The sequence below is a fragment of the Doryrhamphus excisus genome, chromosome 16 (genome assembly GCF_030265055.1).
Source record: "Doryrhamphus excisus isolate RoL2022-K1 chromosome 16, RoL_Dexc_1.0, whole genome shotgun sequence".
Lineage (NCBI taxonomy): Eukaryota > Metazoa > Chordata > Actinopteri > Syngnathiformes > Syngnathidae > Doryrhamphus > Doryrhamphus excisus.
In genome coordinates, this window is record NC_080481.1 from 5,508,157 (window position 1) to 5,535,291 (window position 27,135).

Below are 27,135 nucleotides of genomic sequence, written 5' to 3' on the forward strand. Positions count from 1 at the left end.
ATGAGGAGCTAAAGGAGTTTGGGGTGCAGCTCTTCAGCTTTCAGCCTGACCTTGACTTTTTTCCCTCCTTTCTGTCCTGAAGCACCAAAGCCTTACCCCCCCATACTCTCCAGTTTCACTCCAGGCAAGCAGACATGGCGCTCATGGGGAGTAACTGAGAAGATCTTAATCAATTATTGACCAACGTCTGTTGAGGAGCATGGCGCCCTCATCCAGCAGCCAAATGTCAAAAGATCGTCCACAAGAAAGACGATCCCGGTGGCCAAAGTCTGCGTGTGCTGCCTATCTTACCCAATCCATGACGGCCTGCCAATGCAAGAATCCTAGTGATTTTGAACAACAGCCAGTCTTTATGTGATGCTATGGATAGAAGTTGTTCCCGGGATGTACAGGAAATGGACACCAAATGCTTTGCCCAGGTTGTGTGATCCGTGCTGGTGACGTCTGAGATGGTTACCTCCAGCTCTCTGAGGACGGGATGATCCTCGATGCCGGGGAAGAGGACCCTCATGGCGTAGGTCCTGTAGTCCAGATGCGGGATGCCGGCTCTGTCCAGGTCGCTGGTCAGCTCGTTGATGTCGGTCTGCAGCTCGGCGAAGGCTTGATTTTTATTTGTGAGCGAAATAAAGAACAAAAGGATGTCAGGTCAGTACGAGGGAACAATTTCTAATCCCTGAGGAGCAAATACGCTTCTTATCTTCAGGTGGTTGTCTGGAGCAGCTACGATGAAGCCCAAGGTAGTCGTCACTTGAGAGAAACTCCATATTTCACATTCGACAAAAACACACACAACCCCCACCTCTATTGTCAGCCATTTTATCTGGCAGACAGCAAATTGGCCCCAGCAGTGTGTGGATCATCTCAGCGTGAGGCTGCAGGTGAGCGCCGCCTAATTGGCTGCCATCCGGCCCCCGACGACTGTACACCCTTGGCCAGCCCCCTCCACTCCGTGAAGGTAACCTATCACAGGAGCCGCAACCCCCCCACCACGGCCTTAGCCCCCGCCCCGGTTCCCTTGCGGCAAAGAGGTGTCCATCTAAATCCGTCCCGGAGGCGCCACTCTGCTAATCTTTCCCAAGGCTGATCCTGATCCTGTCAAGAAGTTTCCTGGACTCCGACTTCAGCAGATGAAGCTTTCTTCAAGTCCCGGGATCGTCCCCTGGCCGCCCCTTGCCCAACTTCTGCCCGAGACTAACACCTACCTGGCCCACCAAGATTCCTATACTATATATTTAATACCGTACATCTGTCATATAGAGGATCTTTGATCAGAGAGCGCAGAACTCTCCTGGCACATAAACGTTATTTTAAAAGATATCAATTTTGCTGTAGGTCTGTAAAAACTTCACAGTGCTTCTGTCCCATAGAGCATCTTTGACTAGTGTTTTCTGTGGTACTGTTGATCCTTAAAACAGCAGATCACTCTGGTCATAGAGAGCATCTTTGATTGGCATTTTTTGTACTAAATCCTTTTCTACAGCAGATCACACTAGTTGGTTCGCTCGGGTCACAGAGAGGATCTTTGACTAGCATTTTTGCTGGATACCGTATTCACTCCTATCATATACTAGATGATCCTTGACTCCCATCTTTTTTGTCAGAGATCCTCAAAAACAGTGTGCTCCTGTGACATAAAGTATCTTTGACCAGCATTTTTGGTGATAGAACCTTAAAAACTGCTGATCACTCTTACCATACAAATAATCTTCGACAAACATATTTTTTGCAGTAGATTCTTAAAAAGAGCAAAGCGCTCCTGTCACATAGAAGATCTTTGATTTTCTGGAGTGGATCATTAAAAAACAGTAGATCACTCTTGTCATAGAAATGATCTTTGACACCCATCTTATTTGTAGTAGTATATAAATGCAGTATTTAGGATACATACACATACTGTACGTGTGTATATAAAAGTAGTATTTAGGGTACATACACATACTGTACACACATATGTAAATGTAGTATTTAGCGTACATACATATACTGTATGTGTGTACATAAAAGTAGTATTTAGAGTACATACGCATACTGTACATGTGTATGTAAATGTAGTATTTACGGTAAATACACATAGAGTACATGTGTATATAAAAGTAGTATTTAGGGTATATACACATACTGTACGTGTGTATATAAATGTAGTATTCAGGGTACATACACATACTGTACGTGTATATAAATGTAGTATTTGGGGTACATACACATACTGTGCATGTATATAAATGTAATATTTGGGGTACATACACATACTGTGCATGTATATAAATGTAGTATTTGGGGTACATACACATACTGTACCTGTATATAAATGTAGTATTTGGGGTACATACACATAGTGTGCATGTATATAAATGTAGTATTTAGGGTACATACACATACTGTACGTGTATATAAATGTAGTATTCGGGGTACATAAACATACTGTACGTGTATATAAATGTAGTATTTGGGGTACATACACATACTGTGCATGTATATAAATGTAGTATTTAGGGTACATACACATACTGTACGTGAATATGAATGTAGTATTTGGGGTACATACACATACTGTACATGTATATAAATGTAGTATTTGGGGTACATACACATATTGTACGTGTATATAAATGTAGTATTTAGGGTAAATACACATACTGTACATGTATATAAATGTAGTATTTGGGGTACATACACATACTGTGCGTGTATATAAATGTAGTATTTGGGGTACATACACATACTGTACGTGTATATAAATGTAGTATTTAGGGTAAATACACATACTGTACATGTATATAAATGTAGTATTTGGGGTACATACACATACTGTGCGTGTATATAAATGTAGTATTTGGGGTACATACACATACTGTACGTGTATATAAATGTAGTATTTAGGGTAAATACACATACTGTACGTGTATATAAATGTAGTATTTAGGGTAAATACACATACTGTATGTGTATATAAATGTAGTATTTGGGGTACATACACATACTGTGCATGTATATAAATGTAGTATTTGGGGTACATACACATACTGTACGTGTATATAAATGTAGTATTTGGGGTACACACACATACTGTACGTGTATACAAATGTAGTATTTGGGGTACATACACATACTGTGCATGTATATAAATGTAGTATTTGGGTACATACACATACTGTATATGTATATAAATGTAGTATTTGGGGTACATACACATACTGTACGTGTGGTGTAGGTGTAGCAGTAGGTGGTGTTGACTGTATATGACACGCTGGCCTAGATGTAAGGATCCTACCACTGCATTATTGAAAGCGTGCAGACCACCAGTGATTTGTTTACTGTAGGACGTCTTCAACATCTTCATCATTTATACGGTGAGCAAAGGCCCCAACATGAAGGGACCAGCGTGAATCGATCACGCCTGCGTACCTTCCTTGCACTCCAGGGCCACCCGTGACTCCAGGTTGTCCATTTGCATCTGCAGGCGCTTCAGAGTGAGGTCGTTCTCGCGCGACTTCCGCTTGTAGGCGATGAGGACGAGGATGACGATGATGAGGAGCAGCCCCCCGCCGGCGGCGATGCTGACGATGGCGGGCAGGGTGAGCAGGCTGTCGGACATGATGTGCACAGCGCCGGGAGACACGTGGAGGCCGCCCACCTGGACCTGTGGAGGAACAGCTGAGATGTTAGGATGAAGACCTGAATGTTCTTGAACTTACTTCATCCTTCTGTAGCATTTTTCTAAATACTAAAAATAGCTCAGATAAACGATCATTTAAAAAAATCAACCAATTCGGCGAGATTATTCGTACCGTGGGGCTGAGCAAATCAAGCGCTCCAAGCGCTTTTTTCTTCCCCTGACCCCACTTTAAGAGGAATAACGTTGTGCCACAATCCACACAAAAATCCCCATCAGCCACCTGAAACGCCAGCGCCGCTGTGATTGAGAAGTGCCAGGGGTTGGCCGGAGACCTCCATGGTGTCACACCAGCTGCTCGGAGCGTGTGTCCGACTATAGTGCACCTTGCTGGGCCGCGGCAGGTGGCTCCCCCTGCTCTATGCTCCGGTTCTCCTGCCCTCTGTAGTGGCACACCGGCTACTCGGAGCGTGTGATTATAATTATATGTAACTGCAATAGAATGATATTACTACATTCTGTTTTACCTGCCATTGCTTTTGATTGGATGGAGGACACGCCATGCATCTCTGCTGGCTCATCGTATGACTTTTTTAATAGGTCAAGTTATAACACATGATATACGACTCTCCAGCACTACAGACGTTATATTACACCTTCACCGTCATCATCATTTATCTTCTGTGGCACGCTAGCAAACTTCTGGTACTGCTGGCTTTGTTTTCCATGGCAAGGCCTACGCTTTGGCCGTTTAAATGTTTGAAAACGTAGGACAAATAAATGTATTGTTGCACAAACACATGCAGCCTCAAACACTCCAGAAGACAAAGATTAATAAACACGAGCACGAGGCGACTGACACACACCGGGCTCTCCCTTCAAGCCCTCACCCTCGGCTGAATGAGCAATGATGACAGCATGAATAATGCACTTGCCCCCCCCCCCCCCACACTCACACACCCGAGGACAGATGGAAAGTAAAAGTTTGACGAGTCCACACTGACCATGACTTTGTATTGTCCGGTGAGGTTGGGCGGCTCGCACAGCAGCTGGCTCTCGGACACGGTCACCGAGCAGGGGGTCTCTCCAATCAGCACCGTGTAGTTAAGCTTCAGGCCCCCTGAGGCCGGGGGTAGCAGGTTTCTGCCCTGTGGATACACCAGGGGGGCGCAATTAGGAGGTGCGAGCATCAAACACGCCACAGAGTGAAAGTAAGACCTCAAAGGACAGTAAAATGAGGAAGTGTGTGTGCAGCTGAGGTCTACAAATTCAGGCAAAATGAAAGAAAACACAAGTAGACGGGTTCAAGGTAGGATCCCTGAGGGACTCCACTCTGGAGAATACTTGTGTTTAATTGTCACATTTAGTCGTATAGTATGAAAACTTGTAGAAATCATCACGTGGAAAGAAAAATGAAGAACACTAAGTCAAGTAGCTGGGGGTGCTATTTCAACAATGAAATACTTCAACAATGTTTTAAAGGAATTTTATGACATTTTTAAAAGATAATTTGCATATGTAGCATTTTATAAAATGTTTCCGTTCGTGACAGTAAATTCTCTGATTTTTCTCCCTTTTTTGGCTATCCATTTTAAAAAAACAACTAATTATTACCATTACATTTTCCAATAAAATATTCCACTGCTGCACTGCTTGGCATGCACACACAAAAGAAAATGAGGCAAATGTTGCCTGTGATGAATAACGGTATATATTAACATAACAATGGTGCTATTTTTAAATGGTCAGTCAGCATGTGTTATTTCACGTGTGGAAGTTGGCGGCGGAGTCTCGAGACTACCTTGAGGATGATGGGAGATCCTGGCTTCTGCTCCAGGACTCCGGTGGTGCTGAGAGGCTCAAAGTACGGGTTGGGGTAGTAGAGCAGGTTGGTGTTGTTGTAGACCAGCAGCGCCTGCACGTTGTTGAAGATGAAGCCGAACTCGTCGGCGTGCTTAACCGTGTCCGGACCGGGATGGTAGTCCTCCACCAGGGAGGGAGCCGAGCAGCTCATGCTGGTGGTGTTCAACACTTTGCACACCTGGAGAGCACCACAGAGGACGCGGGGCGAAAACCCAAATTAGCGGAGAGGACACCAACCAAAATATGACGCTGTTCTATTTTTTACTGGATTTTTTGCCTCACTGCTTAATTGACAGAAATCAAGAATAAAGCACCATAGAAACGCCACAAATGCTATTCCCATTGATAAGAGTTTGGTGAGTAAATAGCCGCCTCTGGTCGAGATAAAAATGTTTAACCACAACATTGAGATATGTGCATTGTCAATCCCAGTCAATTCCGAGATGTGGAGCGACGGAGAAAGAAGGAGGAAGCCCATTAGGCCCATATTTGGTCTTTACACGCCTCATTCTTTGCAGGGAAAATGATTTACAGCCCGTCATCAAATCAATCTCTATCGGCGTGGACACCTCCATTAAATGAGAAATAAACAGCCGCCGGTGCTCCGGTGAAAAAGCACCGGCCACAAAAGCTCGGAGGCGCTCTCTCCTTTGCCTCCTCCGCAGCTGGAGGCTGCTAGCGGGCTGAGCTACGGCTCTTTTATTACTTCTCTCCAGTTTGCCCAGATGAGTGAGCTGTCTCCCATCCATCCTCGCTGGCTCGGCTTGAGAGGGGGTGGGGGGAGGTGGGGGGGAGGTGGAGGATCGGCGAGAAAGGCTGGGGGAGGCGAGGATTGATTGCCGAGCAGCGAGTCCGCTCACAGAGTTTTTTTATCTGCTTTCATTCCCGGCCTGCTCGCTCGCTTTCTCTGGGGAAGAAACTTAATTAGAAGCAAATATCACCAAAGCTGCTGAATGCGAGCGAGTACCACGCCTTCTACCTGTTGTGTGTGTGGCGAAGCACCCGTCGGGGGAGATCGATGCTGGGTTGGTGTGTGTAGTCCACGCCATACGTGCTTTGTGTGCACAGGCGCTTCTCCTTTGCACAGCAAACCCGGGCTGTGAGCGAACTTAAAATGAGGCGACCACGACATTGCGTTGTTGTTGTATTGTTGTCGTGCCCTGAAGCGACGATTGGATGTTTTCTAACGCCGTCATCTCAACAGCAATTCCCTCAGAAATGACATCAGAATTCTGGGAGAATAGGCTACTGGAAAAACAAGACCTGGTCATGTTTGCTACGGTCACAATGACACAAATATTCATTTTCACAAAGTCTGCTGCCTTTTTATGATGCTGACTTTGCATCGCTTGATTGGTCACAACCCGATACTCCACAATGTTTTGAGGAGCGATAAGATAAGAGCACAGTCCCTCTTTATCATGACAATGAACTTTCTCCTGTGTATAAGCAGAGCCACAAAAGGACCATCTCACGTCAGGTTCGTGATTCTGCTGCAAGGATTTTGCTGCCAGTAGGATGGCACCTAAACCAAACCATTATCATTATGAATAACTTCAATTGTTGTGAAGAACGCTTCATTCATTCATTCATACCTTATCCTCACAAAGTTCATGGGCATGCTGGAGTCTATCCCAGCTGTCTTCGGGCGAGAGTACACCCTAGACCTGTCACAGGGCACATAGTATGGACATAGTATTCCCACTCACATTCATACCTATGGACAATTTGGAGTGGCCAATTAACCTAGCATGTTTTTGGAATGGGGGAGGAAACCGGAGTACCCGGTGAAAACCCACGTATGCACGGGAAGAACATGCAAACTCCACACAGAGATGCCCGAGGGTGGAATCGAACTCAGGTCTCCTAGCTGTGTGGCCTGCGTGCTAACCACTTGCTATTGTTCAGTCCGAAGTGGGCTTCAGTGCACCCAAAAAAGCAGCCATGAATAAAGAATGGTACCAAAACAGCCTCCAGAAGCGCCGCCCTCCAATCCAAGAAACAGTTTCTTGACAAACAATGCCTTTTCCAAAGGCATAACTAAGTGACTTGGGAACAACACAGCGAAATAGTAACATCTGACAAAATGCAAACACTTTTTGGAATGTAAATCTAAACACAAAATCCTTGTAAATGTGTTCCGGCATAGCAGTCATGCTATGTCGTGAAATGACACCCATCTGTCTCGTGTTGTGTTGTCTTAAACCTTCCTCTTTTGGGAACTTAAACAAACTTACAGTATCACCAGGATACGTGAACATCCAGCAGCAACACAACCGACTATTCTGATGAAAAATATCCTGAACCAAGACAACAATCTACCTCTAAAAGGTTTAGTTTACTGTGCTTTATCTACGTACGTGGTATTACCCCCAGTACGTCACTAGTTCCAGCTATTTCGTGAACTATGAATGTACTTTTTGCAAATTTAACGTCAGCTTTCCACAAATGCAACAATGTAGAACAAACTACATAATATATTTAAGCAAAGATGATGATCATAAATCCATGTTCTTTGAGTGTTGCTGGCAAAATTTGGCTTGTTTTAAATCCCGCTGACTCGACCCACGCCTGGTGAACATGGCACGTTGGCTCGTGTGGATGGATGTTAGGTTTGGATTGCATACCAGTGCCGCTTGGCAGGAAAACCGTGTAGGAGTAGCAAGACAACACAGCTCAGGAGCTGCCAACCTGCTACCCAATGCTAGCCTCCGGTTGACCTCTGACTCTAAGACTCCGCCGTCCTACGCACATCTCCACATGAAGCTGCATCTCGCCCGGCCAGAGACCTTGTGCGTGGTTTGTTGTGCTGTAGCATCACGGCTATGTTAGCTGGTGTTAACGTATTCAGCCATAGGCAGTCGGAAGCACATTTTACAATGTCATACAGTCAGAGGTTATCCAATTTGAGCAAAACTTACTCAAGGGTCACGGAGTTGGAACATCACACCTAGTTTGATCTGGATCTGATCCATATTACATGTTGACAATTATTTTCTCTATTTGTGGACCTCATTTGAACTTACCAACACCGAAAGCTGCACAGCAATGTGTCGCAGACAAACAAACACAGTATGCCACCGGGGCTTTCTAAAGCTTGATGATTGACGGCCATTGCATGTCCCGCCCTCCAGCCTAACAGCACATTTGCTCATCAAATCCCTAAATGGCCCATTTACACATCACTGTTTCCTTGCTCCTTTTTGGATTCCAGCAGCCTGGAAATAAAAAATGCGTTTTGAAGGGGGGACAAAATACTGACTGCCGTCATTGGCGACACTTTCACGGTCATCAAAGCTGAAGCGGACTATGCTTCATCATCCATGACAAGTTTGGTTGTCAAATCAGCTGTTGGTGTGAAAGTAATGCACGTTATACTTCTTATGCATGTTATACTTATTACTCATCTGTACTGGGCAGTGCAGCCGTGACAACACTGCTTCTGGTGCTGCTGTGTTGTGCAACAACGCAAACTTGTGTTTGCGTTACCACATTATGGTAACAGCTCAAATATTCATTCATTTTCTACCGCTTTTTCCTCACAAGGGTTGCGTGCTGCCAGCTGTCGGGGTACAACCTGGACTGGTGGCCATCCAATCACAGGGCACATATAGACAAACAACCATTCACACTCACATTCATACCTATGGACAATTTGGAGTGGCCAATTAACCTAGCATGTTTTTGGAATGAGGGAGGAAAACCCACGCATGCACGGGGGAGAACATGCATACTCCACACATAGATGGCCGAGGGTGGAATTGAACCCTGGTCTCCTAGCTGTGAGGTCTGCGTGCTAACCACTCGACCGCCGTGCCGCCCACAGCTCAAATATCTTGAGTTAAATATCTGTAGATTCCGACGAGACAGAATTGTTGAGCGGCTGGTGGACAAGGCCGTAATTCCACGAGCCAATCGTGACGCTGTTATTGAGACGTGCGGCGGTGCGTTCATCACACAATAGAAGATGAATGAGAGGAAGTAATGTGCAAGTACTGAGCATCTATTATGGTGATGGCAATCCTACCATTAGCGATACAATAACAACCTCTGATCAGCCCAGGCATCTTCATGAAAGAAGCCTTTCAGCTTGAAGCGAGATGACGATAAACGCCACCGAGTGCTCACACAGACATTTTCCACACTGAGAAAGTTGCGGCGTGGCAATTTAGTGGCAGACAGGTGATCATTTGAAGCCGTCTGACAGGCTGCGGCTCTTACTTTTCCCATTCCTTGGGCGACAAAGGAGGGGAGGCTGGAGGTGTCTGGATAAAGACAGCCTTGCCGGCTTCTTTGCCAGCGTCAACGAGCCAGCCTCTTTTGTGCCGCTTGTGTGGCACAGGAAGTGTTTACGCTCCACTGCTAAATTGTGAAACAGACACGTTTGCAATTAAGTCAGCTTTCATACGCCACTAAAAGCACGTCCTTACTGTCGGAATAAACACTACAGGTCGTATTGTGATGTTCAGCCCTGAGCGAGCGAGACACTTTAGGAGCTTAGGTGTTAGAAGTGGGATCCACAGATGGGAGAGAGCCTTGTTTTTATATCTCCTTTTCTTTACAGCAATCAATTATAGAGTCTGTTCGTCCTTGTGTCTGGAAACTTCCTGAAGCCTTTAACTGGCTACTAAACAATAAAACACTAGGAAAAAGTACTAGGAAAAAAGCTGTGAACTAGCTACTAAACAATAAAACACTAGGAAAAAGTACTAGGAAAAAAGCCTTTAACTGGCTACTAAACAATAAAACACTAGGAAAAAGTACTAGGAAAAAAGGCTTTAACTTGCTACTAAGCAATAAAACACTAGGAAAAAGTACTAGGAAAAAAGCCTTCAACCGTCTGGAAACTTCCTGAAGCCTTTAACTGGCTACTAAACAATAAAACACTAGGAAAAAGTGCTAGGAAAAAAGCTGTGAACTAGCTACTAAACAATAAAACACTAGGAAAAAGTACTAGGAAAAAAGGCTTTAACTGGCTACTAAATAATAAAACACTAGGAAAAAGTACTAGGAAAAAAGCAGTGAACTTGCTACTAAATAATAAAACACTAGGAAAAAGTACTAGGAAAAAAGGCTTTAACTAGCTACGAAACAATAAAACACTAGGAAAAAGTAGTATTTGAGCTATACACCATTATCATTTTCAAAATGAAAGCCATGCCAAAAATCCAGTCGCCCTCTGATGTCGTTGTAGCCGTGAATGAGAAAGGGTGGATGGATCAGGAAACGAGGAACTTTTGGCATACAAAATGCTACACTAGACGCCCCGATGGCTTCTTCAGAACACGCAAAGCCCTGCTTGTGACGGACAGCGTGCGAGCGCATATCACGCCACAGTCCAAAACGATTCCATACCTGCAATCATCCCCGGGGGTTTAACAAAAGTACTCCAGCCACTTGACATCTCGGTAAACCGGAGCTTTAAGGCAGTATTGCGTCGCCTGTGGGAGCGGTGGATGACGGAGGCCAGCAGAGCTTCACAGCAACCGGGAGGATGCGCCATGTAACTTTTCTACAAGCTATTGAATGGCAACCGAGACCATCCTGTCTGGATTCAGAAAGGCTGGAATAATTGGAACTGCAACTGAGTCTGAGTCTGAAGAAGAGGAAGAGGAAGCTCCTCTTCCTTGGTGGAGTTATTTAGAAGTGACACCAAGGACGAAGAATACAACGGATTTAGTGATGTGGAGTGACTTTGCTTGTTATGAATTATATTAAAAGGTACACTTGTTTTGTTCTTTAGGCTACAGTTACTGTGCTTAAAACTGTTTATGTTCCATAAAGACTAGATACTTTTCTGTTCATGTTTATTTTGGTGTAGCTTCTCTATTTCTCTGTTTCTGTATTTGTTTATTAATGTTAGAACTTTCAAGATGACGTAATGTCTGTTTTGGTCAAGTAGTTTGCAAAACAAATTACCTGAAAAAATGCGACTTGTACTCCAGTGCGACTTATGTATATTTTTTTCTACCTAATTATGCGTGTTTGGCCTCCTGTGACTTACAGTCGGGAAAATACGGTATGTGCAAGCCACTTGTAGTACAGTAGGTCCAATCCATTGCTCTTCATGCTCCTGGCCTTCTAACCCATGGCTCTGAAGTGTGGCACAAAATTAAATGAAATATTCTGAAGACATTTGAATAGCATATGGTTGAAATGATGAGGAAAAACATGTTCTCTCTGAAGTTGGAATACTGTAAGAACAACAAAACAAAATAATTAGGAATTTTGGACAGAATGAAGTCAAATATTACGAGAAAAAAGTAAGATCATTAAGAGGAAAGTTGACATTTTAAAAAGTGGTAATTTTGACAATAAAGTCAAAATATAAAAAGTTATATTTTTGTAAGAATACATGAAGAAACCAAAAATAACCAAAATGGATTTGTAATTTTTGGAAAATTAGGCAAAGTGGAAAAAGTGATATTATTATGGAAACAAGTCAAAATATGACAAGATTTAATTTAATTTAATTTTAGTTAGTTATTTTAAGTTAAAAATAATTTAAAAAATCACAGCATTAAAAAAGCTGTACTTTTATGACAAGAAAGCCAAAATATTAAGACAAAAAAGGTGTGATGAGAAAAAAAGTAAAATGTAAGAATGCATACAGGTAAAATACTAAAGAAAAAATGTTTTTGTAATATTAAATTTTTTTATGAGAAACAAGAGGAAAACAGATAAAGTTGTAATTTTTGGTAAATTCTTTAAATCCATTGATCTTCATGCGTTTTAACACTAGCAACTTATTGATCTATATTATCTATATGACTTGGATAATACAATATGGATGATGTCTGCTGCATCCAATACTCTTTGTTGTGACTCCACTTCATTTAATAATACATTTAACAAAGACTGCGTGCTATTGATTGCTCTTTGTGCAATGTGTTATGTCTGGCAACTTCTCAAAACCTTAAAAAAAACCCAATCTATATTGATTTACCGAGTAAAACACTCGGGGAGCACAGACCTCGGGCAAGCCCCATGGTGCCCCGGTATTGTTATATGCAGCATAAATATTAGTCCTACATTTATTTGATCCACGCTACGTACTTACATTCCTTGACCATGAAAACATACCGCGGAAGGGTTTGAATGACTTTAAGAATGCTAACATGTTCATGTTAGAATGCTAACACCTAGCATAATAGCGCAAATGATTTGTATAAGTGCTTACCTCTGAAAATGCTAAAAATGTTAGTATAATAATGTTAGCATGCTAACATTAGCTAGTACACTCGTGTTAATTAAGATCTAGCATAATAGCGTATAATAATAGTTAAAAATGCTACTATGCTAATGTTAGCATGCTAACACCAAAGTGTTTCTATATCTGTCTACCCATGAAAATAGCAAAAAATGCTATTATGTTAAGATTAGCATGTTAACACCTAGCATGATAGCGAAAAGGGTAAATGTCCTGAACAAATGCGCTGACCTTTTTTTTGAGGAGTTATATACACAAATGCCAAAAATGGTCCGCAATTATCTCGCAATGTTAAAGAATCCTTACAAAAATTCCTGGATCCCAACAGTGATCGGGATCACCCCAACCTATTTCGGACAAATCCTGAACATTTCATCCAAATCCATTCCAAACTTTTCAAGTTATTTTCAACAGAAACAAACAAAGAGATAAACGTCATCAAAAACACGACCTCTGCGTAGTTCGAGGTAATAATACATTTCTCAAAATATTCTACTGAATCCATTGCTCTTTGTGCAACTCGCCATGTCTGTTTCATGTAGAAATGACATCTCGGTTACTTCCCGGTTCTTCCAGTCTGTCTTCCAGACATTTCAAGTGATTCTTGACGTTTCATCCATTTGAAAAGTCTCTTATCTTCTTCAGCCAGGAAGTGTTTACCACTTTTGGTCAAGTAGAGCACCTGTCAATCATCCTGTCAGTGTACACTTGTAGTTTTCCTACTTTCTCCGAGTCGTCCGTCGTCCCTTACCTCCTCCTATTCACCCATCCAGCAAATCCCATCCTCCTAATTAAAAAAGCGCCCCCAGGACGCGGCTCAAACGCAATTTGTAGCGATTCCCCAGCGCTGGGATTGTGATTAAACGGGGTCTTTTTATGCTGACCACCGACTTCCTGCCGCACTTAATCTTCCATTGAAAGCCATTAGAGGCTCTCTTGACCCCCATCATACACGCCCCCCTACACGCCTCTCACACTCCAACGTCCCCCGGCCTGCAAACTGCTGCTAAATGCATTCTTCCCCAAGTTTCAGGCCCGCTTTGCTCCACTTGGGGAAGATTGTCTTTTGCGGATCCCGGAGGACGAAGGAGCGAATGAGAGCGGCAAACCAAGCGTGGTAATAACACACGTTGCGTGCGACAACGACACTTACGTTGACAGACTCCTTGCCCGCGTACTTGACCCGGATCCTGGGCTCCTGAACCACGTCCAGGTTCGTGCCGGTCACCATCAGGGGGGTGTGGCCACTGAGGAAACCCAAAGGCAGACATTAGCGACGCCATATCATCATATGCGTCTCAGATTTCTAATGGAGGTGAAAAAAAGGATTATAAGGATGAAATTAACTCTTTTTCTCATATTTGCTGTGTTTTTTTTCTTAAATAATCTAAGAATATTATGACTTCATTCCCTTAATATTTTGACTTTTACCCCAACCTAATTTTTCAATGTCCATCTCATAATGATGATTTTATTCCCTAATTCCCTTAACTAATTTCCAGATTTTCATCTCATAATTACGACTTTATTCTGAAAATATTTGGACTTTGTATTATAACTCTTTTATCAACCTAATTTTACAATTTTCTTTTTCTTCCACGCAATTTTCCATTTTTTCCCTCAAAATTATGACTATAGTCGCCAAATATTTGGAATTTATTCTCCGAAGATTATACACTTTCCCTAACCTAACCTTTCCAAAACTTTATTTCTTGTAATGTTATGACATAAAATAATTGTTATTTCTTTCATATTTGGACTTGATTCTGCTCAAATGAGCATTTATCCTCATAATATTACAACAGTATTCTTCTGTTAGAATACATCTTTTTTCTCATACTACATTGCTGGAACATTACTGATGATTTTTCCAGTTTTGATGCAGATCCAGTTTTGTTTTTTCTTCTTGTTACATTATGTATTTAGAATGTGCTGCGGGCCAATACAAAAACAGCCACAGGTCGCAAATGGCCCCGGGGTCGCAATTTGGACAGCCCTGGTCTAATTCATTCATCCATCCATTCATTCCTCTACAATAACCGTGTAATAATCATGCAAAAAAGCTGTAGTGCATATTACTTCTTGATTTGGATGACCTTGTTTTGCTCTTTCTATGCGCTTGTGTGCTTTTTTTTACTGCTGTAAATCTGGAACTTCTCCTTGACAAATGGTGCTATTTCTCAGTCCTTTTTGAACAGAAGACGATGTTTTCTTTGGGCTTTCCTCGTGAATGAGAAGGACTGGAAGCGCAGCATCGTCACAGGTGGAGGATGTGAGAAGCCGGGTGTGTTTTCTTTACCTGGCGATGCTCCAGTCGGGCTCGATGCGCACCACGGTGGGATCATCGATGTACTCGAAGGAGAGGCTCTCCCGGATTTGGGCTCGGTCAACACTCACGCTGATCTGGACCGGGCCGACGCCAGACAGGGATGGCGCCGAGCAGCAGACTATTTCCGTCATGGTTCGACTGCCGGGACACAACAATGAAGAGAATGAGTCCAAATACGTATGAATGATAACAACAGGAGCTCCAAGGATGTACTGTCAATCCAAGGTCGTCTGTATCAAGGTGCTGCAATTGCAAATAGCAAATTGTAGGCTTTTTTTGGAGTCATATTGAAAAAAAAACTTCAGGAAGGGACGCCGGTGAGTCGGATGAGAAATACAACGTACGTATAAGTCCAACCATTCGCTGTAATTCTTAAAGCAACCCCAAAAAATTGGATTATGCTCTGGTTATCATACTTTGTATTATATTCCTATTATTTATCACAATTCATTATTTATTTTATTTTATTTTTCTTAAATTAAATCCAATAAAATAAATCAACAAAAAAATAAATATGTCTAAATATATGTATTATTATATATGCTACTTATTTTTCAGATGTTTGTTTATTGTATTATTTATTATCACATAACGTATCCATGTATTATTTATTATAAAGACTTTTTCTTAAATTAAATACAAAGAACCCTGGATCTTCACAGTGATATGATAAATTACAGTGGTACAACAAAACAAACAATATTTAACATCCACACAATAATATTGCTGTCTTATTATATATGTAGTGTTTATAGATTATAATACAATATTTGATCGTATGGGTATTGATATTATCACGTAAATGTATTTTTAATAGTATATTTCTAAAATAAAACTAGAAAGGCATGGCTGCAGACGACCACATCGAGCAAAAAATGAAATAAAAAAATACAATAAAAAAATAAAATAAAATAAAATAAAAGCCAATCTTTTGTACAGCGTTTCCAAAGACAATACGGAATACAACAATACGAGTGGCCTTAGACCACAAGTCTAAGGACGCGGAATGTCCTTCATCCACGTCTTCATGGTTCCCTGTCCTACCTGCTGCCGGCTCATTAGCAGTATCTACCTCACATGACACACAATCCAAGTAATTATCCCGCTGCCTCATTAAAACGAAGCTTGGCTCTCAACCTTACACCGTACGGCAGTCAAGACTCCAGTGCAAACGGCTTAAAATAGACGGAAAAGTAGGAGGATGGATGGAGGATGTGGGAGCAACCAGGGGAGGGGAGGAGGAGAAAGACAAAAAATATAAATATACATAATTATAAATATATATGTACTTTATATGGAGAGAAAGTTGTCCACAATGTGATCATTATTAGCCAGCTGATGCTAACAATCGCTGATTCGTGCAAATTTATAATTTTTTCCCATAAGAAACAATGGAGATAGACATGATCTGTTACAGTGTCAAACTGTTGCAATGATTACAAAATATTTTCAGTGTAAAAATATGTGAACCGCTGTAAAATCCAATAAAATGTTCGTAGAGAAAAACTAACCTGAAGAACTCGCATGTCTGGTTTCCAAACCTAACGCTAACGCTGCTGCCGGCGCCCAGGTTCTCTCCCATGATGGTGACCTTGGTGCCCCCGGATTCTGGGCCTCTGCTGGGAGACACACCAGTGATGGTGGGCGTCTTTAAAAAAGCCAAACACAAAAATGTGAGATTAGCATGTGTGAGGAAATGACAGACGGACGGACGGCATAGTGTTTGTGTGTTGTACCACGAAGGAGTACAGCTGATTGGATCGAGCTCTGAGTTCAGGTCTGCACTCCCCGACGCAGAGCTGGACCGGACCGGGTCGACTGTCAGCGGGGGCCGCATCCATCTCACACACTATCCTACAAAAATAAAAACACTGCGTTTAACTTTTGGTGGAGATCAAAGCACGTCATCAAACTTTCCCAAATCAAACGCTAAAAATTCCCAATCTTTAGAGAATTTAACGTGGCCCATCTGTCTCGAATAGTCACCTCAACTTTGGTGCCGATTGGAGAAATCCTGAGAAGGAGTTAGCTCAGGTAGGGCCCTTGTTCATGACCAAAATGTCACCTCTGAACCAAAATGGCCGACTACCTGTTGCGCATACTACCATGTTGATAATAACGTGGACCAGATGTCTTCCCAGTTGATTGTGGTCCATCTCTGATTGGGGGGATTGCCCATGAGGAGTTAGTCCAGGTCGGACCCTTAGTTATGGGCAAAGTACTGCCAAAATATCAACCTGCCCCTTGATGAGCTTGGTGCCACCCGTGAGAATGATCACCAGGTGCTAATAGTTCTCAACCCACCCGGGGGGCTTCATGTTTCATGGCCAATCACCAACTTTACCGCCAAGCTCCACCAATTTTCACAACGTATCGTGGTCCAGCTGTCTACTGTACCGCTTGAAGTTTGTGGTTCATCCATCTTCTTCTTAGCGGCGGTCGGGTCATTGGCTACTTCGCCGAGCTCTTCTTGGGGCGTTTCCAGGTCGGCTGAGACACATGGTCTCTCCAAGGTGTCCTGGGTCTTTCCTGAGGTCACTGACGAGTCAGACGTACCCTGAACCTCTCCAGGGAGGGGCCCGGGAGGCATCCTGGGTGCCTGAGCAGCGATTCTACTCTGAGTTTCTCCGGGAGGAGATAGCTCATGACCATAGGTGAGGGTAGGAACGTAGCTCCCTCTCCACCACAAAGGACCGATGCAGAGTCTGCATCACTGCACGCCACATCAATTCACCTGTCTTGTGTTCCTCCAATTGGGGAAGGATGTCATGCCCAACCTGTAAATGATACTCCACCCATTTCTGATCGAGAACCATGGACTCGGACTCTGAGGTGCTGATTCCCGGCCACTTCACACACAGCTAGGAATCGATTCAGTGTCAGCTGAAGATCACGGTCTGATTCTGTCGTCACCAAATTGGATCCCCTCAACGTCATGGCTGCGGCCAGAAAGCTGTATGATCTGAAAGCCATCATACAGGGACTGGTCTGGTACCCCGTACTCCAGGAGTACTCCTCACAAAATTTCTCAAGTAACAAGGTAAATGCCTTCTCCAAGTCCACAAAACACATGTGAACTAGTTTAGCTAACTCCCGTGCACCCTCAAGGACCCTGCCGAGAGTGTAGAGTTGGTCCACAGTTCCACAACTAGGACCGAAACCATGCTGCTTCTCCTGAATCCGAGATTCAACTATGCGGCAGATCCTCCTCTCCAGAACACCTGAATATACCTTGCCATTAAGGTGAGAAGCTATTTGGTGATTGAGTGAAGTCCGTAAGAGGAGTTTGTTCAGGTACGACCCCGTTACGAATCCCGCACACATGGAATATTCAACATTCAAACAATGGCTGACTAGCTGCGTTTTTACAGCAGAGGTTGGTGAATGACTTCTGTGTGTCGTGGATGGACCAACACGTGCATCAGATTCTGTGTCAATTGAACGCACTGGTGGAGGATGTTAACATATGTTAACACTCCAGGGGTCGCTTAGTCCCCAAATGTACTTACTGTTCAGCGATGATGTAGCCGTCCTGCACAGGAGCACACCTCACGTCCGCCACCTCCACTTTGCCCACCACATCTGAGAAGGACAGGCCCAGGTTGGTGCCATGGATGGTGACCCTTGTACCTCCCTCGAGGGGTCCAGCCACTGGGGTCACCTATAGGCGTGGAAGAAAGATGAGGGCCAATGCAATGTAACATTTTACCATTAACTTTCATTCAATAAAACAAAAAACGGAAAATGTTATCTTTGGCTTTTCCTTAGCACGACTCGCTGGCACGGGCAAATAAATACTGTGTCCATTTCGGGGCTCTTGGTGTGACTGAGCCTGCAGGGTACAAGGACCGTCCTAGCTTGCATTTGGAACAACAAGTCGTCGTGTGGCAGAGTAGATGGAGAGGAAAAACAATCAATACGCTACTACTGGTCGTGCAAGCTGAAGGGAAGAAAACCAACATTCAGTAGTGCCCCCCTCCCTTTCCGTGTGCTGGGGGAACTGCGGATTCCCGGTGGGACACCGGCATTGTAATCTAGATTCTGTGGACATTAATTGCTCTGGATGTAAAAGTAAGTGTGTCACCGCACTGCCTAAAGGGGCCTGAATACGTATAAATCTTTTAGCGCTGCTTGGGCATGCGGGGTATGGAGGCTTGGGGGAGGGGGGGGGGGGGTTATAATAGCTAAATATATCCATGTCAAGGAATGGCAGCAGCTATTTGAGTAGACTTAAGAGATAGTTACATAAGCAATGGGGGGGCTCGGAAAAGATCATAAGCGCAGGCTTTGATTTTGGGGGGGGATAAGGAGAGGGAATGTAATTTTTTTTATTGTTGATCACATGCAAGATGATGGTAACATGTCCTGAACTGCTGCACACAAAGAGGCGTTATGTTTTGGACAAATCCCACCACACGGTGCATGATATGCTGCTGTCCCTCCAGACCATCAATGATGATGGACAGAAGTCTTCAGAAGTACTCATATGATGCTTGCCTTATCATAGGACTGCTAAGACAAGACTGAAGTAGTAACACCCGTGCATAATATGCTCCCACGCCTCCACAACAATAAAAGAACTAAGGGAAAAACTACTGTCTCCTTTATTTACTTTAGCTGAAGACAAGGTTTTCAGAAGTAATAATAATAATAATCCTAATACATTTTATTTGTATAGCGCTTTTCAGAGTATTCAAAGACACTTTACAGTAGAAAAAAAGAAATCAAAATAGAGTTGAGTAAAAACAGAGTAAAAGATGCATTAAATTACAATATCCAAACATTCTTTCATTCATTCATTTTCTACCACTTCTTTCCTCACAAGGGTCGCGGGGGTGCTGGAGCCTATCCCAGCTGTCTTGGGGCGAGATGCGGGGTACACCCTGGACTGGTGGCCAGCCAATCACAGGGCACATATAGACAAACAACCATTCACACTCACATTCATACCTATGGACAATTTGGAGTGGCCAATTAACCTAGCATGTTTTTGGAATGGGGGAGGAAACCGGAGTACCCGTAGAAAACCCACGCATGCACGGGGAGAACATGCAAACTCCACAGAGAGATGGCCAAGGATGGAATTGAATCCTAGTCTACTAGCTGTGAGGTCTGCACGCTAACCACTCGACCGCCGTGTCGCCCCCAAACATTCATTTAGAGCTAAAACAAGGCTAAAAGTGGGGCGGGGCGGGGCGCAGCAGTCAGGTATAAAAAGTTAGACATTAAAAACGGATTTAAACAGGTGGGTTTTGAGTTGTTTTTAAAGGAGGGAAGGTCGGGATAAGCACGGAGTGAATGGGGCAAAGAGTTGTAGGGGGTGGGGGCAGCAATGGAGAAGGCTCTGTCTCCCCAGAAGTACCTCCATGTTTGTTTCATCATAGGAATGGTGTACTTTGAAGATGCTGGAATATAACAACCATACATGACATGCTGATTTCCCTCCAAAATGATGCAATAAAATGATGATGTAAACACTACACTTGGTTTGGACAGCGTCTTGGGGAGTACTTGGATGTTGTTCCATGTAGTCTCAGCAGTGCATTAAATGCTGCTCTGCTCGCTCTTTTATATTTGTTGGTAACTTACACACCCTTCGCCATGGGGAACACTCAAGGAGGCAATGCCTTCACTTCCTTCATCCAGCCAACTTCCTTTGGCTTTTTGGGAAAAGCCAAAGGAAGCATGCCTCTCTCTCTCTCTCTCTCTCTCTCTCTCTCTCTCTCTCTCTCTCTCTCTCCCCCTCTCTCTGTGTAATCCATTTAAGAAGCAGCTCCACTCTCCGCCTGCTATCGTCATACCGTCAATCGCGGCTAATTCCCAGCAAACAGCCAATCAGCTCACCCGTGGCACAGCCCGGCTTTCTTTAGCGTCCCCGATCCCCCTTTGGGGCTTAGCGGGATCAGAACTCCGTCCACCAAGCGCCACTATTTTCCTCGATACTTTTGAAGGATTTGCTAGCAATCACAGTAGGAACTCAGAGCTGGGTGCGACGACCTAAATTGTTGTCTCATTTGTGATAGAGAAACTTCTGGGGGAAGAAAGAGAAGGTTCATGTGAGAGGATAATCTGTTTGTTTGAGAGAGTCAGGAAAACGGCTGCCAAAGCGCCTCGGGATGTCCGTTAGCATGGTTCGATGAAGCGATGGTAGGGAAAGCTACAAGCTGACTGAGATCAAATTTCCAAGCACGCTAAAAGGGAACGCATGAATCCAATAAGGATTGATGGCAGCATATAATATTCAGGTGTAATACAGTGTAGCTTGTCAAGACGAGGCCTAGGAAGCACGGAGAAACAAATGTATAATTCACTTCCATACGCTAAAGTCCAATAAACCGCGACTCAGGTTCCATTTGCAGGTTCTTCTGTTCTTTTACAGTACATCGGTACCTTTACGGGTCGGGGATGAGATCTGCCCCGAGTCTTCTTCACCAATGAGTGAAGCACGGAACACAAGATTGACAGGCGGATCGTTGCGGCATCTGCAGAGATGCGGACACTGCATCGATCTGTTTGAACAGGATTGTGGGCACAAGCAGCCAAAATGACTTTTTTTCCATGGAGGGGCTGGGCTCTCCCTTGGAGATAAGGTGACAGGCACTGTCATCCGGAAGGAACTGGCTTGGGCATCTGGTCCTCAGGGTCCGGTATTAGGCCTTGGGAAAGTCCTAGGACACGCTGGAGAGACTATGTCTCTCAGCTGGCCTGGGAGCACCTCGAGATCTGCCAAGAGGAGCTGCACGAAGTGGCCGGGGAGAGGGACGTCTGAGCTTCCCTGTTTCGGCTGCTGCCCCCACGACTCCACCCAGATAAGCGGTAAAAGACGGATGGATGAATCTATGGAACCTGCTTCCCACTTCACGGCCATCTTGCTACAACAGAGTCTACAGAATACAGTCCAAAACAGAAAGGTGACCACAGCATCTTTGACTGACAGCCCCCTTCTCCATGGCCCATGTGTACCCCAAACAACCTGCGAGGAAGTTACAACGTTTAGTCTTTCCTCAGGCCACGTTTGCATTCAGGCAGTTGCTCCAGCTCCGAACTTAAGAGTCATCACAAGTCTTCCCCTGCCTTCATACGCCCATCAAACTTCATCTGATGTCGATCCCTCCGCGTCTCCTCAATATTAATGGCCCGCGTGGGGAGACGCCGTGACACTTAATAGAAACATTCATTATTCAAGAGGTAGGCACATCTACTAATGTGCTCATATGTATACAAATTAGCTCATGATGGGCGCTCTCGGGATGTGCGTCTCTTGAAGGACTGAAATCCCAGCCAGACAAAAGAAGGCAAAGACTTGTCACCGCCAATGAACAGGAGACGTGGAGGTGTGTCTGATGTCGGCACAAAGGCTTTCTTGCTGTCAAGCCATTCAGAATCCCATTGACTTTTTTTTGCTATTTCTGCAAAAGCCTGACAACATTTCCGTAGATTTAGAGGTAAATAAGAAGTCAAGACAACAACGTCATTCACTAAATCTACCAAGACATTTACTGTGTACTGTAGGTACCTTCATAGTCCTAGAATAGTCACACCAGTGCATGATATGCTGCCATCCCTCCCAAATGAACACATTTGCTCAGAGAAACTGCTGTGTCCTTTTTTAAGGAAATAAAATGCTGTAAACGTGGGAATATACTTCACAGAATATACATATACATACAATAATATGATTATAAGGCTTGTTACCTTGAGAAAATATTCCAATTCCATATTGTGACTATTTTCTAGTACAATTGAAACTTTTTTCAACTGCAATGGAAAAGAATAGAAAAACTTGAAAAGGCAGTAAAAAAGGTGTACATAATTGACTAATATCACAATTTCACCATATGCAACAGGTGATGGGGAGCTGATTGCAACCAGAGACAATTAGCTGGCAACATAAAGTTTTCTTATTTGAAGAAAAAATATTGAAAAATAAAAAATGAATCAGGCTGAGTGGTTAGCGCGCAGACCTCACAGCTAGGAGACCCGAGTTCAATTCCACCATCGGCCATCTCTGTGTCTTCTCTGTTCGAGAAGTGGGACCTAGTCCGAATGTGGGCTACCTCTGTATAGCTACAGACGTAGGTCTTTCTAGTAAATGTTCTTCTGGTGATATTTGGACTTCATTCCCAGAATGTTACAACTTCTTCCCCATTCTCATTTGCCAAATATGACAATTTGATTTTGTTTTGTGTGGAGTTTGCATGTTCTCCCCGTGCATGCGTGGGTTTTCTCCGGGTACTCCGGTTTCCTCCCACATTCCAAAAACATGCTAGGTTAATTGGCCACTCTATATTGTCCATAGGTATGAATGTGAGTGTGAATGGTTGTTTGTCTATATGTGCCCTGTGATTGGCTGGCCACCAGTCCAGGGTGGACCCCGCCTCTCGCCCGAAGACAGCTGGGATAGGCTCCAGCAGCCCCGCGATCATTGTGAGGATAAGCGGTAGAAAATGAATGAATGAATGAAAAAATGAATCAAACTGAATGACTAAAATCCTGAAATTTTAAAAAGTAAATGTGAAAATTTGCGTTGAGTTTAGTAGAGGTGACTGTGACGTTGTTGGGTTGATCCTAGGACTACTTTGCTGTCGCCCGAAGAGAGTGTATGATACGCTGCTGTCCATCCAGCATTTACAGTACGTGCTTCGTGATGCCAATGAAGACTTCAGAGGCGGTCTTGTTGGTTTGAAACGCTATTATTTCAGGATGGGAGACAAATGGGCGGCCTTTTCCTTCTCTTGTTGGTCCTCCCTTTCTGTCTCGTTGTGCAAATGAATTAAGCCTGTCATTGACACACGCGTCTGATTGGCTGGGGTACGTGTTGAATGGAATATGAAATGAATGATGCGCTACTGCGTTTCCAAGCCTAATTAAGGCGTGAGCCCTCATGGCTGTACTGGCTCCTCAGAAGGGGGCAGGGGGCGGGAAAACCAAAAAGACCCTGCAGAGCATCTCAGTTTAGTGTGATTGACCCAAAAATGGGAGTTTCTCTCCCATGACTACGTCAGCGTGGCCACGGCAGCAGAGGTGTGCGTGTGACGACGGCCACTGACCTCGGTGATGCGGGGGTTGGTGCACTTGACGTTCTTGCTGGACAGGTTGAGCCAGCGTGTGGTGTAAGGGTTCATGGGGGGGCAGTGGCGTCGCAGGGTGCACTTCCCTTCGCCGCTGCACCAGCCGCACTGAAACTTCCTGTCGGCCTTCAGGCACACGCCGCAGCTGTCCCGCTGGGCCGCACACTTGTATAAGTGCACTAGAAACACAGTCAAGCTGGTTATTGGCATCGTACAAAAGAGCAGGGGGCTAAACGTCGGATTATTACCAAGGGAAACAGATCTTTCAGTGGAAAACATCTTAATAATCATCATTATCATCAATCAATCATCACAGCACCACAGACCACAGCATATGTGAGAATTAAGCGGTATAAAGTTTCAATCACATGTGAAACAATGTGTACTTTCGCAGGAACAAAATCCAATTTTTCCAAGGTAAGAATATCTTCAAAGGTAAAATAATAATTTTCACTAAATAAATGTAAAAACTGTAACAATGTGAGAGAGGCTGGGAGAATAAAGTACTATTTTTTTTAAGAAAAAAACCCCAATATTGAATAAAAAAATATATATCTCAGGCAGGGGTTAGCGCGCAGACCTCACAGCTAGGAGACCAGGGTTCAATCCCACCCTCGGGCATCTCTGTGTGGAGTTTGCATGTTCTCCCCGTGCATGCGTGGGTTTTCTCCGGGTACTCCGGTTTCCTCCCCCATTCCAAAAACATGCTAGGTTAATTGGCGACTCCAAATTGTCCATAGGTATGAATGTGAGTGTGAATGGTTGTTTGTCTATATGTGCCCTGTGATTGGCTGGCGACCACTCTAGGGTGTACCCCGCCTTACGCCCGAAGACAGCTGGGATAGGCTCCAGCACCCCCCGCGACCCTCGTGAGGAAAAGCGGTAGAAAATGAATGAATAAATGAATATCTCAGGCAAAAATACACATAAAATAAAGTTGAACTTTATCAAAAAAACTATAAATATTGCAAGAAAAACATCCTATTTTTGAGGAAAAAAAGTCTTAAAAATGTCAAGAATAAAGTCATATCCCTGCAAATAAATCCATGCAAAAATGGCAACAAAAGCCAAGAAGCTGGGAAAATAAAGTGGTAATATTGCAGAAAAAAAGAAATCATACTTTTCTAGGGCAAAAATGCAACACAAACAATGTTCAACATTTAAAAAAAAGTTGAAATAATCCTAAACATTTTTTATATAATATTGCAATAATAAAATTATATATATATATATATATATGTATATATATATATATATATACGTATATGTATATATATATATATATATTTTTTTTTATTTAGGTCTGTCGACTGATTTGATCGCAATTAATTGTATTTTGTCCATAGTTAACTCAGAATTAATAGAATTAAAAACAATTTGAGACCAGTGGTAAAGATGGGAAAAAATATACTATGTATTTTTTTTCGAGTCCAAAAAGTCTCCAAAATGGCCCAAAGCATCCCCAATATTTGAAATAAATGTAAGAAAAATCGGCAGCCGGGTTAACATCCCTCCCGGCCTCCACTCACCCTGAATGTTCTCCGGGTTGTCGATAATGAAGTTGCCGTTCCAAACCACGGAGAAATCCACGGGCAGCTCGCTGATCTTCATGCCCTCGTACAAATACTGGAAAAAGGACGTTTGAAACGTTAGCCCAGCGCTGGTGCGTCCTTCTGTGATGACCCAAACTTGCATCATCACAGCCAGAAATAGGACAGCTGGCCAGACGCTCTGTCCCGCTTCGCCCTTACTTCCAAGTTGGTTGGAATAAGAGAGCGGGAAAAGGCACGGAGTGAAATGTGTATGGTTCGGGTCCTGCTGGGAATGTAATACAGCGGTGGAGTGTGTGTGATTGAGGGAGGGAAAAGCACACTGCGGAATGACACACTCTACTGGAACACACTGTGACAAAATGGCTGTGTTTTGCTGACTGGAGATGAACAGCGACCCTATGCGTGTTCCACTCGCCGTGCTGATCACTAACGATGCTTTTTAATGAACACTTGTGTTATGTAGATGATCTTTGTTTAATCTATACCACACAAATGCATGAAAAGCCAATTGCTTCAGCAAAGTAAATAAAGGAGGCCGGTGGGGGGTGTCCTACCGAGCTGTTCTGGCACTGCACACTGGAGCTGTTGAAGCGTAGGGCGGTGACCCGGTGGCTGACCCCCTGGATGTGAAGGATGCACTCGTAGCCCCGCTGGCCCGACTGGGGCTGTGGCAGGTTCTTGGCTTTCAGCGTGATGGGCTTCACTTCCCCCACCGGGATCAGGATCTCCTCGGAGCGCACCAGCTGGGGACAGTCCTGCGGGACGGAGACAAAAGGGCGTCGGTGCCAACCAGGCTTTTGTTGGTGGAGCGGGTCGCTACCATGCTGAGTGATGGATGGGCAGAGGCTTCGTTTGGGGAGAACAACAGACGAGGAATAAAAGCTCTCCAATTAATGTCTGACACTTTAGCACTAACGAGCATCTGATGAAGGCGCTACATGTTGCTCATATGACTGGTATATACTATATACTCTACGGTACATACCACTCAAAGTATTATAAACAATAACACTGTAGACCACCATTGTTTTTGGCTGGAGAAAGAATGTGGATAAACAACAAACAACTATTTTTAGACTCAAATGATAATGGATGTCCTTCTACAGAGTACACTTTGGGACATGTTTTTATGTGTATCTTTGTGTAACCCCGCCTCTTGCCCTAAGACAGTTGGGATAGGCTCCAGCACCCCCACCACCCTCGTGAGGATAAGCGGTAGAAAATGAATGAATGAATGAATGAATATCTTTTTGTATGTTTGGGGTTTAGAACTAAGGCTAGGGCTAGGTCTAGGGCTAGGGCTAGGGCTAGGGTTAGGGCTTGATTTAAGGCTAGGGCTAGTGCTAAGTTTAGGGTTAGATCGAAGGCTAGGGCTAGGGTTAGACTAGGGTTAGAGCTAGGGCTGGATTTAAGGCTAGGGCTAGGGTTAGGGGTAAGGCTGGATTTAAGGCTAGGGCTAGCGCTAAGGATAGGGTTAAGGTTAGGGTTTGTGGAGC

The 27,135-nt window shown here is 43.8% G+C and overlaps 1 protein-coding gene across 5 annotated transcripts in view; it reads right to left on the bottom strand.

Moving 5' to 3' along the window:
- Positions 1-27,135, bottom strand: part of LOC131104841 (plexin-A2-like) — a 178,669-nt gene that overhangs the window by 27,053 nt on the left and 124,481 nt on the right. For 4 of the 5 annotated variants that reach the window (XM_058052407.1, XM_058052404.1, XM_058052405.1 and 1 more), the window contains exons 10-21: positions 26,194-26,394; positions 25,616-25,712; positions 24,066-24,265; positions 18,525-18,676; positions 16,752-16,869; positions 16,527-16,663; positions 14,986-15,153; positions 13,840-13,933; positions 5,415-5,654; positions 4,618-4,761; positions 3,406-3,640; positions 458-600 (exon numbers count right to left, since the gene is read on the bottom strand). In XM_058052407.1, coding sequence (XP_057908390.1) covers positions 458-600; positions 3,406-3,640; positions 4,618-4,761; positions 5,415-5,654; positions 13,840-13,933; positions 14,986-15,153; positions 16,527-16,663; positions 16,752-16,869; positions 18,525-18,676; positions 24,066-24,265; positions 25,616-25,712; positions 26,194-26,394 — 1,929 coding nt within the window. Of the gene's footprint in view, positions 1-457; positions 601-3,405; positions 3,641-4,617; positions 4,762-5,414; positions 5,655-13,839; positions 13,934-14,985; positions 15,154-16,526; positions 16,664-16,751; positions 16,870-18,524; positions 18,677-24,065; positions 24,266-25,615; positions 25,713-26,193; positions 26,395-27,135 lie in introns of those variants that run through there. The other variant, XM_058052408.1, reaches the window with a different exon arrangement.